The 15,067-nt window shown below is 43.3% G+C and overlaps 1 protein-coding gene across 1 annotated transcript in view; it reads right to left on the minus strand.

Moving 5' to 3' along the window:
• Positions 1-1,931: 1,931 nt before the first annotated feature.
• The window catches only part of sacs (sacsin molecular chaperone), a 59,671-nt gene continuing 46,535 nt past the window's right edge, over positions 1,932-15,067 (minus strand). The window contains exon 9 of the mRNA XM_007900654.2: positions 1,932-13,924. Within this exon, the coding sequence (XP_007898845.2) occupies positions 2,364-13,924 (11,561 nt within the window). The 3' untranslated portion in view covers positions 1,932-2,363. The remainder of the gene's footprint in view (positions 13,925-15,067) is intronic.

Genomic DNA, 15,067 nt, shown 5'->3' on the forward strand with positions numbered 1-15,067 from the left:
TACAGCACAAAATACAGCTGTCTCTTACACATAGTGCATAATAGAACCCAAAGTTAGCACTAGCACTTTCCCAGCAAAGGTGGGGCTGTTGATATCTATGTGTGAAACACTGTCAAATTCCGCAATGCAGTGACTGAATGTTAAATGATTCACATGCTTAAATATTGTAACACTAAAGGAAATGTGTTCAGCAGCTTTTTATCTCTCTCCCTCTCTCTGTTTGAACAAGGGAAGCAAATTAGTCATGTTTCAGCAAACTTGTCTGAGCAGTATTTGAAGCTGGGGTAAGAAAGTGCTGCACCATTTAAATGTTTCAGAAAGAATGGACTGGCATGCCAAATAAATGGCTAATTCATATATAAAACTAAAAAAATTTTAAACACAAAATCGGAAACATACATTATTGAGAACACACTATTGACAACTGAAACACATTTAAAAAAAGTGCCTTAAAGATTAGCACCTCCAACATTTCACTAATAAAGTATAGCAATTTGAAAAGGAAAACTAAAAATACATTGAATACACCATGTCTACATAATACATTGACTAAGAAAATGACATGCAGAGATAGACAGGACTAGGTGTGTCTGTTAGGCCACATTGTGAAGCCAGTGACTTAAGTATTTAAGAACTATCAATATTAGAAAGTACTTAAAAATCTTTAAAAACAAAAATATTGCACTGTGACACATATAATGTGAAATTTGTTTTCATTCAACATTTAAATAGCACTTTCAAGTTTCAAACCTGCAACAGATCATTAACATCTCATTCAATCTTTAAAACTATGGTGTGAAATATGTCACTGAAGTCCAATGTTTGGATCCAGGCCCATTTATGAATGGATAGTGTCAGGATTTCTATTGTATATATTAGGCAAAAAGTCCTATTTGCACGGTATCGGCTATTGAAAGTTCAATTACAAGCATTACAGAAAATAATCCTTCCCACCCCATCCCCATCCAGCATGTAAAACAGGAGCACGATTAGCTCAACTGTCGTAATTAACCTGCTTCAAGTTATTATTGGCTACTTGTGTTTAAGGCATTAAAACTATGTAATGTAAGCTCATCTATTTTTAAAAAGGGACAGTTGTGGAATTCCAGCAGCAATGCGCTAGCTTTGCACTGGGATGCAGTGCTCCAGCCAATGAAGATACTCTGGCAAACATCCATTCACAAGGTTCAACCATAATTCATCACATGTTGCATGAAGAGGCTCACTTGCATCATGCACTGGTTGCATCAAGACACTAACACAGTATTCATTTTTGCTTAAAGGTTAACAGAGCTTAAAATGCCCTCCACAAAGACCCTTGTTCCTGCCGGTGTAATAAATAAATAAATACATAAATAAACAGCTGTGCCGACAAGTCAAAGGGCCAAATATGTGCAAATTTCCAAAGGAGAATTAAACCAATGAGTGAACGGTGAGAGAATGCGTTTGCTCAAATACTATTGCGCAAGAAAAGCGCAATTGTCATGGAAACAGACATTCATGACATGCACAGACATCTTTTCAATTTTTCTTTTAATTTTGATAGCTAAACAATGGATCCAGATTTATCAGTAGTCCCTAGCAGATGGCAGTAATGGCAGATGTAATGACTGCCAAATTGGGCAGGATATGAAATAGCTCTTTGTTCTAAAAATACCTACTTTTGATACTGAATCAGATTTAATTTGTTTTGGATCCTCTTTGTGTATTCCTTATAATTGAAGAGTTTGAATGTAACAAAAGAACATTTGCAGATTTTGTGGGGCATTTAATTAGTTACAGTAAGTAATCTGCACCAAAGCCATTGCCAGAGTGACAGCTCTGTACCGAGATGACCTAGCAGGAAGTCTAATTCTTCTTAAGCCGCTTTGAAATGACTAAAGCCATTTGATTTGCAATTTATTTTCTAACAGCAGCTAAATACTTGCAGCTTGCAAAACAAAGACTATTTAGTAAGTATATTTTGAAAAGAAAAATATTTTCGCTGCTTTAAAAGGACATTATGTTCAGTACTATTGAAGTGAATGATGTGCTCTAAAGGAATTGTAATACACTGCTTTGCTTAAGATGGCACTGCCAACCTTAAACTTTGCTCTTTTTAGTAATGTCCTCATCATTGTAATATGGCACTATGCTTCCCAGTTGCAGGTTTCTCTTTTGAGTGCTATTAGTTTCATGTTCTTTAACATTCATCAGTGAAGAAGTTAAAGGGGGAATGAACTGTAGATTACCTCAAGGATCTAGCATTCCAAATTTGAAATGGTTTTGATTGCACTGACTCTTGGAATGGATGGGAGTGAAATGACATTGAACTATTTGCCTGATGGGAGTTAAGGTATTTACTAATATAACCGAATGTGACCCTATAGTTTTTGCTGAATGAAATTTTCAAGTTTTATAATGATCCGAGCAGTGCACTCCATCACTCTCATTGCAACGTCAGTGGTGTACTTGTCATTTGGAATAAAAGGGAAAGGCAGGAGGTCAGGAAACTGGGTTCTCAATCCGTCCACACCATAAGCTTCCAAAATGCTCACATCATTTCCGAGCCCTGCCAGGCTATGGCTGTATTCCTCTACTTTATGTGCGAGTGCAGTCGGCCTGACATCCTTGTCAGACTTTCCCTTCACCGAGTACTCAGCCGCTATCAAAGCAAGCTTTGCTGCCGAGTAGCATTTGAAGCACACCCACTCATTGGCATTTTTATGGAGGTCATTCCTAGCGGCAGAGAAGTTTGCTCGAGCTTGTCTGAGCCATCTTCGTGCCTCGATGGGATTGCCCACAGATTTGAAGGTCGGAGGCACAAAGAATCGCGAAGAGTGTGAAGATCCCGATGTCGAAGTAAACCTTCCTTTAAAGTGCTGCCTCTCAGACTTATGGCTTGTTGCTTCCTGATTCCAGGATGTATAAAATCTCTGAAATGAAAATTTCTCCGACTGGAAGCGAGCAGATGAGGAGGAATATGTCCTTCTCGTTGTCCTATCTGTGTAATCAGGACCTACAATACCTTGTTTTTCTAACCTGTTGATTTCATTTTGCAGGTGCTTGAAAACCTCCGTTGCTATCTCCAGGTTCTCCGCATTTTTATCGGGGTGCCACTTGAGATACAGCCGTCTTATAATCTTTTTCCTCTCTGATTCTGGGAGCCTCCAAGCCTGCTCCAATACAGCTGTCACCTCTCGAAGGATCTCAGGCAAAGAATGTAGCTTGATCTTCTTTGGAGAGTGGTGCTTTGAAGGTAATGTTCTGTGGCTTTCTCTTCCAGGAAAATGAGGTGGAACCATCCTGGGCCCAGGCGAATGGCATTCCGTGGGACTTGTCGGAGTGGTGGGTGTACTGTCTCTCCCTTGGGAGCTTTCATCAGGTCTAGAAAATTTGTACAGATCAAGGGAGCTCACAATTTTATACTCACTGTAACCAATGTCAATTTGGAAGTACTTTCCCAGAAAGCTAGAGTTCTCATCTCCTTCTCTTTCTACTTCTTGAACAATGATGGCATAGGTGTAGGTTGGTTGATAGGAACCATATATATCACCTCCTTCAGCATCAACAAGATAACCTACATACTCTCCTGGATAGAAGACATTCAATGGATCCATGAGGAGCAGGTGATGGATTTCAGCTGGTATAGGTGTCCCAGGCAGAGGCAGCTCAAGTTTTGAAGGCTCAGTGGAAGAATCATACTTCACTCCTAGATTGTCTAGCTTTTCATTGATTCTATAAATATCATTGCAGCCAAGCACAGCTATCAGATAGGAGGTATCTGAGATCAAGTTGTCAGTAGCAGATTTAAGGGTCATTGCTAGAGCCAAAAGGAAATTGATATCCTTGCTCTCTGAGTGCTGGATATAGAGGTGTATCACTGCGTTTCCGTATCTTTTGAGGAATGCCAATGTCTCGCTCTTGCTGTTTGGGATTGAGTTGCATCCTTTCACTCGTAGGCTGGTCTGCAGTTTCTCAAAACAAGAAACTTTCAAACCCTCACGCAAGGATTTGCACAGTCGAGTGGCTTTCTCCTCATTGGCTAGGTAGGTATTGTCATTCTCGTGCTTCATAATCCGGACGAGAGCAGTGCTGAACTGTTCCGAGGAGAGCAGGAGCTGAAGGCGTCCCTGCAGTGAACACAGTACTCCAAACTGACACATCCTGGGCGTTTCTTCATCCAGAATCTCTTCCAAGATACTGCTAAGGAGCCGTGGCCTCAACTTTGAAGGGAGCAGCATGATTAGCTTAGTATGGAAAGCATGGTCCTTACTGAGATAACACTGGCTCAGATCCACAAGCATCTGAACCCCCACATTACCTTGCATACGGCTCTTATAATGCGGTGCGTCATCAAAAACCAATATGTTGGATTTTGTTAACCTCCCATCATGACTGGGAAGGTAAAGACCTAAATCTCGGACATTGTCGAGGTCGTTCCTCACCTTTACCGGTTCATTCTGAATGCTTTTAAAAAGACCGGAAACCACCCTTTTGACTGTACGCATTTCATTTGGTTCCAGCTGCTTCCCTTCGGATATCTTAAATATACGACTCAGGACCTCAACATACTGCTTAATTGAAATAACATCTTCCGTACCCAGAAGTTTAAATACATGGTGAAAGGTGCCAAGGTCTAAAGGCAGCTTATATAGGTAAGGTTTAAAATCAGACTCATTCTCAAGATTTATCACCACCTCTTCAGGCTTCAGCAGTTTCCAACCATCTTCAACCATAACAAATGCAACCCCTCGGAGGAATAGTTGAAAGTCTTTTTTTTCTGCATTAAGAAACTCATATGTGCTCCTCAACACTTTAACCCTGGTTTTCACCATGTCATCATCTGGAGATGGAATGCTACAGATGTTTTTGCAGTTACTTATGACTTTGTCCAGAGGTGGATCCAGGCTGACGTTTAGCATTGTCAAGACTTCTTCTACTTGTTCTTGGGCTCCGAGGTTGCTCCCTTCTTGCTCCTTAATAGTGGAAGGCGTTGCCTTCTCGGGCAGGATAGGGCACGATGTCCATAGAAGCTGCATTACATCAGTCTGCTTGAATTTGGGATTGACCTCAGCCCCGCTGAACCGGATCAGAGGAAGTATCCCATTTACATCTTGGTATTGTAGGTGCAGTTTCACCAGCTCTGCAGGTGCACGTTCAGGGTAGATGAAGGGAATCAATGACAGGTCTTTAAGGAAATTTCCCGTGCATAAGTCACTCCTCTCTTGAAACATATGATTTAAGAGAACGTCAACCTTGTTCTGTATTGTCGTCTTAGACCATTTCTCTGCCTGAGCCCGAATTCCCACCTCCTTGGCAAACTGTAGCAACTGCTGCTGAGAGATGGTGTGTTTCAGTCCTATATTCCTAAGGAAGGTTATCCATGACGTGAGGAATGTTGCACGGTTTTTAGGCTTTTCCACCTGCTCGAGCTTCCGAAAAAAATCCTGAGGAATGAAAGCATTTTCCGCCAACATGACTTCAAAAACATTCTCTGTTCGGTCATAGAAATTCTTTGCTGGTTTGAGGCGGCTGAAGGAGTCTGAAATAACTGCAAGACCTTCAAGCTTTTCAAAGAGCTGGTGTCTGATTGTCGAACCTTCATCCAAGTTGGAAAGCCTCTTCTTTAAGTGGACTAGATGGTCAATCTTGGCTTCATTAGAAAGATTGTCAAACCTCGGAAGTAAGTACTTCAAGTAGACCTCAAGGTCATCGACAGGAGTGCACCCGAGAAAAGTGTATAGTTCCTTCAGATGAGGGTTGTCAGCAAGAAATGCAAAGGAACTGGAAAGCGCCCACTTGTCTATTTCAGCTGATGGAATGCTCTTTGTCAGAACAAAGCACGAACCGTATTTTGCAGTGCTGATGTAGCTGCCATTAATGGTCTTAAAGCAAGGCAAAGACTTCAGGACCTTGCTGTCATCCTGGTTTGTCAGCTGATTCAAGTTGCTGTTGAAATACATCAGAAGAACGTCAAAGTCACTGTCCGTTAGGTGATCCATCCTGAGGGTTGCTGCTCGGATCATGTGCTCAAGAGAGTTCAGGATGCTCTTAGGGCTCTCAACATTTGCCAAACGCGAAGCCAGCAGCGAGACTAAAATGTGCTCTTTTGGGCAAATTTTGCTCACTGTTAGCTGAATGCATCCAGCTTTCATCAGTGTGTTGAAGACTTTGTCATTTTGAACATTTGGGTAGATAGGGACATGCATTAAACTGAGAGGCACCAAAACGTCAGTCTCTGGTACTAGTATTCGATTACTGGAGACGGTGAATTTTGTTCCAGGCAGCAAAGCCCAGTCTTTTAATATTTCAACAATTGTTTCAAAGGTAGGTCTAATCTCCGTCTGGCCTTCCTTGACTGAAATTGCATCGCTAATAAAATGCCAGCAGTTTTTCAGCCAAGACTCACTTCCAAAATTGTCCTTCCATTTCACAACAGACCTTGTCCTATATTCCCTGGGCAGGACGGAGGCCAGCAGCTCTGCAAAACTACTGATATCAAAAACCTTTGCAACCCCACAGTTGAGCAGAATGTTGTTGTACTTCATATAAAGGGTGTTCATGAACAGGTCCTTCCGGGAAGGGATCAGATCATGGTAGGTCGTCAGAAACTTTAGGCGCTTGGTATCGAAAACTTGCAAAACATTGTCCAGGGTAATGAGCAGAGGGAGCCCTTCCACTCTAATCTCGTTCTCTTCCGAATCCTTGAAGCAGTAGTCAACTAGTAGCTTCAAGTTGTGGAATAGCTTCAGGCTAGTCTGTTGCAATCGACAAGGCAGCTTTCCGAGATGACAGCTTGAATCGGGGGAAGTAAAAGAGTGTAAGAACTCGCGGACGTCAGAAGGTGCCACATAGTCCACTGGAACCCCTGATTCTTGAAAGCAATGATAAATGTTGGCAGTCTCCTCGGAGCTGTATACTAAGTTAAATCCTATGTCGAGCAGCAGATTCTTGAGCCTGTAAACATTTTCTGCTATGGTCTTGCGGACTGCAATATTGTACTCCGTGCTTTTCATGTGCTGCAGTTCATCTTGGAGCAAATTATCAAAGAATGGTCTGTTTCGATTAGGAGATGTATTGATCCAGGAAATAAAAATCGTAGGATGCAATTCTCCACTGTCTGCATTTGGTATCCGCACCACTGGTAGCAGACGCTTGAGATCTTCATGAAGGCAACAGTAAAGGGACCGCACGAGGCAGAACCAATCTGGCTGGATGTCAAGCTTGTTGACGGGGAAGAAGGTCAGATATTTTTTTACTATATCCTTCAAAAGATGATTGGGTGTATTTTGGAGGACAGTTATCGTAGGGTCAGAACCAAGAAAGTAGCGCTTCCGTATCTGAACGAGTAGTTCCACGTAAGCCGGCGATATCAGCGCCGTCATGAGGTTATTGTTCCAGTCGCTGCGCAATCCAACACCGTTGTCATCCCGCCACAGATTTCTCCTGGCCGAATCCAAGGCAAAGTGTCCGTTCACATGGATAGGCAGTCCCGTCTCCAGCGACAGTGGTAAGAAGCAGAAAGCTCGAAAGGGCTTTTTGTAATTGTGGCTAATACAACCCGCAACCCCTCCTCGAGGAAACAGAGTTATGTCTTCATTTTTATGAGCCGATATGACTGTCTTCGAAACTTTGTCCATGTTCGGGAAACCCGATCTGTTGCAGACCAGCCAGGTTGTGAGGTTGCCCTCAGAATCTTCAATGTCCATAGTATAAGTGATTTGTTGAACTGGTATCTGACCGAGCTGTCTTCTTTTATTCACACTGTCGAGCACAGACGCATGGAACTGCTTGCGTTTCAACCTGTCACCCTCCGTAATCTTGGCCTTCACAGAATACAAAACTTTCAGGTTGCCAGTTGTCTTCTCGATGTCACAAATGGAAATTTTCTCCATGTGATTTAGAAACATGAGGAGTTCAGCCCCGTCGCTACGCAGTTTGTCCAGAAGATTCTGGACCATCTTATCTGAAACCGGCACCGGGGAGATTTCCGAGATTTTGGACATTTCAGAATTCCGTATAGGGAATCTAAACATAGTTGCATTTTCCATTTTGAAAAGATTACCCAGAAATGGACTCAGTACATCAGCAAACTGGGTTCGGAAATCTGAATCTAAATCTCTAAACATGCGACCTGGGCTAACATTGGTGGATCCTGGAGCGTATCTTGCATGGGGATCAAATATGCACAGTGTGTCATTGTCAGAGATAAAGGCAGGGCAATCTGTAATGTGATACACTGAATTAAATCCTATCCCGTACTGCCCAGTCTTACCTGGATTCCCTTCTTTTGTCCCTCTACCAAGATTCTGTATCCCTCTAATATCATCCTCCGTGAACGGCTGGTTATTATACACACAGAGTGCAGGGCCCTGAAGGGGTGCCCACTTCTCATCAAAGATTCTATCCCCTGGATGGTCTCTAGAGTCAGAGATAAAGTAGATCTCTGTGGCTTTTGCATCATCTGCATTTTGAAGCAGCTCTTTCAGCATTTCTTTCTCAGACGGGTAAGCGTTAAGAATACTCTTGATCCTGCTGGTCAGTTTCTCTTTCTGTCCGAATTCACTGCCGAGTGGGGCAAAGCAAATATTGGAAGCGTAGCGCTCCAGAGCTTTGTGCCGCTTTGGAAGTGCTCCAAGTTTGACAGCTACCTCTCTCGGGATATCAGGGTGACAGTACTTCACAGTTTTATCGCTGACTCTGATCCAAGGGCAATCATTGTAACACAGAGATTTGGCTGGAACCAGGGACGCTTCGCTATCTGGTAACAGAAGCATTCCATATTTTCTCTTACAGAAGTCTCGATTTTTCTCCCGAATCAGACCCCACACTCCTTCGCTTATGATTCTTCGGCAAAGCTGAAAGTTAGTCTCACTTAAGGGGTTCCTGGCACATTCATCTTTTAAAACTTCAAGGACCTTCGCAAAGTCTTCAACGGTGAAAGAGGACTGGACTCCGAGCTTATCAAATAACTCCCGAAAATTGTTCCTGTATTTATTGGGGAGCTGGTAGAGGTATGGAGTCGCATCAAAATTCAGGTGGAAAGCAACTTTTGCTGAATTTACGTAGGTGTTTTCCACCAGGACAAAGTTAAAGTTCTGAAGTTCCTCATTGATCTGTAGCTTTGCAGCTTCATTCTTTAGCATGGCTTCATGAAGGTACTTGTAACAAGCATTCGTGATACTCTCTTGGCACAGGGTGATGCCTTCAAATGAAGAAGCCACTTTCTTCAGTTGATTTAACACCAGAAGAACGGGCGGTTTCTTTAATAAGCCCAAGAAATCTTTAACAGCTACAGGCAAGGCTCCGCATCCTTTAGTAGGAGGGTTTTCATTTAGAATTGGATGCAGAAGGCAAACTACATCCTGGTATTCAACTGAAAAAACCTCCTTGGACGGAAACATGGTTTCAGGTGGATATTCGCTTCCATTCCAAGGCAAGCAAAATCCTGGTGGCTTTTTGAGAAATGGCAGAAAAGATATAGACTGAAACTTTTCGGCAAAATCCTTGGTTCTGTGGTCCCTAAACTTGAGTTTCTCATCGATCAGACTCAGTATAATGCTGCTTCGGAGGCAGGCTGATGCGTGATCACTTTTACTGAGCTCCTTCACCGAGTCTGCACGCTCCAGTAAATCCTCCCACGAAATATCATCCTTAATCATACCGAGCTGTAGGAGCTTCACCAAACGCACTGGGTTCAGGTAATCCTGCATCGTCCCATAGGGGAACCGTCCATCACTCACCTCGTACAGCTTGGCAACCCGGCCCTCTGGGTGGATGAGCCTCGATGGCAGAGCCAACTGATGGTGCTCTCCTGAGGACGGCACGCAGTGGGTAACACGCAGAAATCCGGAAAGTTCCAACACCTTTTCATCAAGCACATAAAGCATCAGCGGGTCGCGAAGTTCAGCTTCAACCTCTTCAATGTAGGGAAAGAAGACCTCAGTGAAAAACTGCTTCTCATAGAAAGTGTTCTGCTGCAGTATATGCTTACACCCTGCATCTTCAAACCCTGATTTGACCCAGGAAGGGAGCTGAACGGCACACAAGGGCAGTGGATCAGCTTTTTTGAGGTACTGCAAGAGGATCTTGAAAGCCACTGGTCCAACTACTGGCCTCTTCAGCAAAGCATCATCTAGAAATCGGATGTTTTTGATGGAAACCCATGACGTTCCATCTGAAAACACCTCGGCCAGATCACTCCCTCTTCCTTTTGCGATGTCCTCGTACAGACCTTGCCATATCACGGCAAAGTCATCGTGAACCAGGGTGGGGTCAGGCCAGACAGAGTAATAGATGTAATCAACAAGCTCTTCGTTAACAACCATGTCTCGCAACACCATGAGAGCTTCCAAATACGCCTGCACAATCACGTGTCTCATGAACACTGTGTTCCACCTGCCTTTCGTGTCCGTTTTCCAGATCTCCTTCCGGTTGGATGAAACTGCAAAGCAGCCATTGATATGCACGGGTAATCCAGTTTTGATCCTCAAAGGCAAATAGCAGAAGACCTCTCCGTAAGCACTATTATTTGTCATTATGGTCCATTTGTTGTCTTCCAATTCCGAGAGCAATACACTAATGGCGCCACAGGGGACGAGCCCTAATCTCTGCCCACTTTCTAGCAGTGAAAGTTTAAGTGCTTCGCCAGTGTCCATGCACGAGCATATAAGCCAAGTGCTAGATTCAGTCAGCTTTTGTCCTAACTCTTCGTCCACGTTCATGGTCTGAGGCAATTTGGCAAAATCCTCAAAGAAAGGGGTCGGCTCATCCTCCGGACCTTTGAACAGCGGAGACTGAAGATCCACAAATCGCCTGAACACCTCTAGGAATTCCTCTACCACAATCTGCACTATACAGGCACATCGAGGGGCTTCCGAGGGAAGCTGCCTTGTGCTCGTGAGTGTCTTCATCAGTTTTGCGGCCTCCTTCAAGATGTTCATGGGTGTAGTCACGACCTTTGAGGAGCAAAGCATTTTCTTGATAGCAATGGTGTTCTGAGCTAAGCTGGGATCAGGCTCATCCAACTTTAAGTATTTTAGGTACATTGTGTTCACATTCTGAGAGAACAGGATCAGCCTGTGCCCACACAAGCTAAACTCATCCACAAGAGAATAAATATCCGCTGTGCTGTAAGAAACACTGCTGATTTCACTGATGGCTGCCTCTTCGTCTGTTCTGAAGGGAAGTCTGAACAGAGTTCCTGAGTAGCTAAAAGGCATCTCGACCGTGAGCGGTAAATTACAGTTAAAAACGTTTACAAATGGCCTGAATTGATTGGGGAACTTCCTCAACCTCTTCTGGTGTTTGTTCCAGTTGATCTTTATTCCGGGATTCGATTTGTCACGGATGTGTTTTTCTAAATGGCTGATGTTGGGATCGAACATGATCATGAACTCTCGGCTCAGAATGATGGGAATGTCGGTGATGTGGTAGACGGAGTTGAAACCCAGCCCAAATTTCCCGACCTTGTCAACCTCGCTCCTCTTGACCGATCCTCCGAGCCTAGTTATGTTGACAAAGTCGGTGTCTGCAAAGCCGGAGTCATTGAATGACCAGAGAGCAGGGCCATGGCACACCGACATCCCAGGATCCAGAAGGTTTTCCCGAATATCCATGTTCCTCCGCATGTCGATCAGGAAGCTGCACTCGGTTCCCCCAGCATCGTCAGCATTCTGCAGCAGCTCCTTAAAGATGTCCGAAACCGACGGATATTCCTCGAGAATATTTCGGATTCGTACTGTGAGCGGCTCCCTTTGGCCCGACTGCTCAAAGCCCAGATTCTCTGGGTTAATGAGCCTGGTGCTAAGACATGGCACTTGTAGAGCTTGAGCCATCTTCATAGGGATGTCCTCGTGGACCAGGTTGATGGGCTCTAAGGAATCATCAAGCAAGTCGCTCAAGTCGTCCACTTTGATGTCACAGTAGCTGCACTTATTAATCGGCTCCATCACTAACCTGCCGGGATCTCTACTGCAATGAATGGGTATCGGGGTGTCAAGGCTAACTTTAATCTGATTGCTGTGCAGCCATCTTAAGATATTCAGTAGCAGAAGTAAGTTTTGCTTACTTTCGTGTTCACTGATTTTGCCATCACTCTTCTGTTTGATGCTATTGATAATACTAAACGTGTGTTCGGCGTTTACTTGTTCTATTGCTCCGAAGAAGGTAAACAGCTTGCGGTACTTTGACATGGTTATTGGAAGAGTGTACAAGTAAGGCTCTAAGTCAAGATCTTCTATTGGCATGATTACCACTTGTATGGGCACAGAAAAGACCTTCCCCGTCCATACCCAGGGAAATGTCAAGGATTTGAACAGGTCTCTGTCCTTCTCCAGATGCCTCTGCATGTAGTCATAGATTTCAAGTAGGAAATGTTGAAACTGGTACCACTCGTCTTTGTTGAAAGCCTTGGAAATATGCCAATCCACAACATTCTTCAAGTGCTCTAGAACGCTCTTCAAACTGGGCTCAGCGGAAAACCCCAATAATTTCCGAACTTGTAACGAGACGTTCTCCACGAGAGTTACTGCAGAGCCCACCAATACGGCATCAGATACATCTCGCATTTCACACGGTTTGTGCAAGTTTAGCGAGTCTCCCTTCCAAGCAAGGGATTGAGGATAATTCAAAGGTCGCACCTTGCAAACGGGAACCCATTTTAACTTCTGCAAAGCCGCCTTCGTTTCGGTTGATATTACTAATTTGTTTTGTCTGTGAAGAACCGTTAGTAACATTTTACTTTTTCTTATAACTATGTCTTGCTTCACTTTCCCACTGCTCTGCAGTTCTTCAATTCTCTTGGCCACTTGCACAATATCTTTCTCGCTTAGCTGATCCTCACCCTTCAAGCCTATTTGTCTCAGTGCATGCAGGGCGTCTGGAGCCGACGTGAACACATCTGGCGGAAAGAAAATCTTTTCATCAGCGTAAAACAAATCCTGTAGTGTTTCCACTTCGGGATCAAACAATTCACTGGCTGACACTAATCTTCCCAGAAAAGTAAGAATGAATTTCAAGCTCTTCAGCCATTCGATCACAGATGCGTTTTCATCTCTAAGGAAAGATAAATTGGTGAGAACCCAAATCATAATATCTATAACTTCCTTACTAGAGTAGAAACCTTTTCCAATGTCTTGCAGTATGATCTTCAGGCAGTCTGTACTTTTTAACTGTTCCATTTTCAGCATGGTAACCAGTCGAATCGAAGCCTCGTCGCTGCAGTTTATCACTGGCACGGAGAGACGCACATCTGGAGGCAGCTTTGCGGTGTGATGCAAGACTTTACTTCCTTTTAATGCAGTAAAACTCCGACATCTTTTCTCCAAAGTCGGTTCAACCTTATTAAAGATCATCAGTTCCTGAAGAAGTTTTTTGTCTCGCTCAAATGCTTCTGGTAAACTAGCCAAGAAGCTTCTCAATGCCCCCTTGTGTTTTGGAGGTAGCGACACCACCTGACTGCAGATCTTTTGCGGTGTTGCCTTATCCATGATCTGCAACACGGTGCTTGGCAGAGGAGAGTGAATGTACTTTTTCAGAAGAGGGTGCTGCAAGCACGGGTCTAGTTGCTTAATGGCAACTCCACCCAGTTTCTCAATGATCTCTGGTAGCAGTTCAGGAAGCTGGGATTCATTCTCAAATTCTAGTATGATGGGAGATGGAGATCGGACACGTAAAAGCTCGACTGTTCTCTGCATTTCATCCAAAGGCTTCTTTGGTATCAGTGGCAATTCCTCAAATGGAGTGAGATCTTCAGAGAAGTTGTGGTACAGGTATCTCCATACTGTAGGCAGCCATGAAATAGGTGGGTGTCTCCTCTCTGGGTGGCCTGGATACCATTGGACAGACATCTCTCTACCAGGCCAGCAAATGTTCGTCAATTCTTTAATCAGACGAGCAGCGCGCTCACGAGTCATGAGCTGCAGTTGTGTGCAGAGCCGCCCTATGTTATTAGCAATAAGAAAACCATAGTTAAAATGTGCAACAGATTAACCCTTGACAACAGTATTTGTGAAAAAAATAAAAAAATGACCAACTCCATTCTAACTGCAGAACCAAGAGCACAGATAGTTGAGACCACCTCTGCTCCCATCTACAGTATCTTTACCATTTTGTTACGTTTCTTACAGGTACCGTCATGATCAAAAAATATTTTAGAATAATTCTATTATTAATAAGGACAATAATGCTTTCATGTCAAGAGGGCATCTCAAAGCTCTTCACGGGATTTTTCTATGAAGTGGAATTTGCCCATATTTGTAGGCAAATGCGGCAGTCCATTTGTCCCATAAACCATGAAGCCACAAAGTAAATGACAAATTTTATTTTGGGGAATTGTTGGGCAAGAGCCTGGGACAAAGTCTCTTCTCCTTCCGAACAGTGCCATGGAATCTTTAACATCCACTTGAACAGGCAGACAGAACAGTAAAATCCTGTGAGGCTCATTGGGGTGACCTCCCAGCATTAAGACATAATATCAAATGCAAGGTTTATTAAGTGCAAGCACGTCCACTCAATTATTGTCAGAATGTATTTTCTATAAAAGGTTCATCTGTAAACTTCTAACGAAACAACTGAGTCATTTTTGCACATCAAGACATATTTAAGAATATCAAGCAAACACTTGTCAATCATTTTTTAAAATAGTGCTGGCACATTTCTCAGCTGATAAATGAACACATTGGTGGCGTCAAAGATTCCGCATTGGGAGAATCTCATTACGTCACCTAATTTTTCTGCTGGAGAATCTGGGCTCAGTATTTGAATAATTGTTCTCCTATCTGTTAATGGATTCTTTTCCATTAAGTGTAATGCACTACAAATTGACAAATGCAACAGAAAATGAACTTTCAATAGCATAATCAGAAAACATGATAAATCATTAAATGACTCAGTTCTGACTGTAATTAAATCTAGATGACTGTTAGGGTCTAAAACATAGCGATTTCAAACAGGCTAAGGAATTAACTAAGGAATCTGGAAGTGCTTCATACTGCAATTTCCTACAAAATTGGAAATCTTTGTGACATTATCTCCTTGGTTTCAAGGTGACATCGTTGGCAACAGAATGTCAAAATTGAGCCAA

Source organism: Callorhinchus milii, unplaced genomic scaffold (genome assembly GCF_018977255.1).
Source record: "Callorhinchus milii isolate IMCB2004 unplaced genomic scaffold, IMCB_Cmil_1.0 Scaffold4, whole genome shotgun sequence".
Classification (NCBI taxonomy): domain Eukaryota; kingdom Metazoa; phylum Chordata; class Chondrichthyes; order Chimaeriformes; family Callorhinchidae; genus Callorhinchus; species Callorhinchus milii.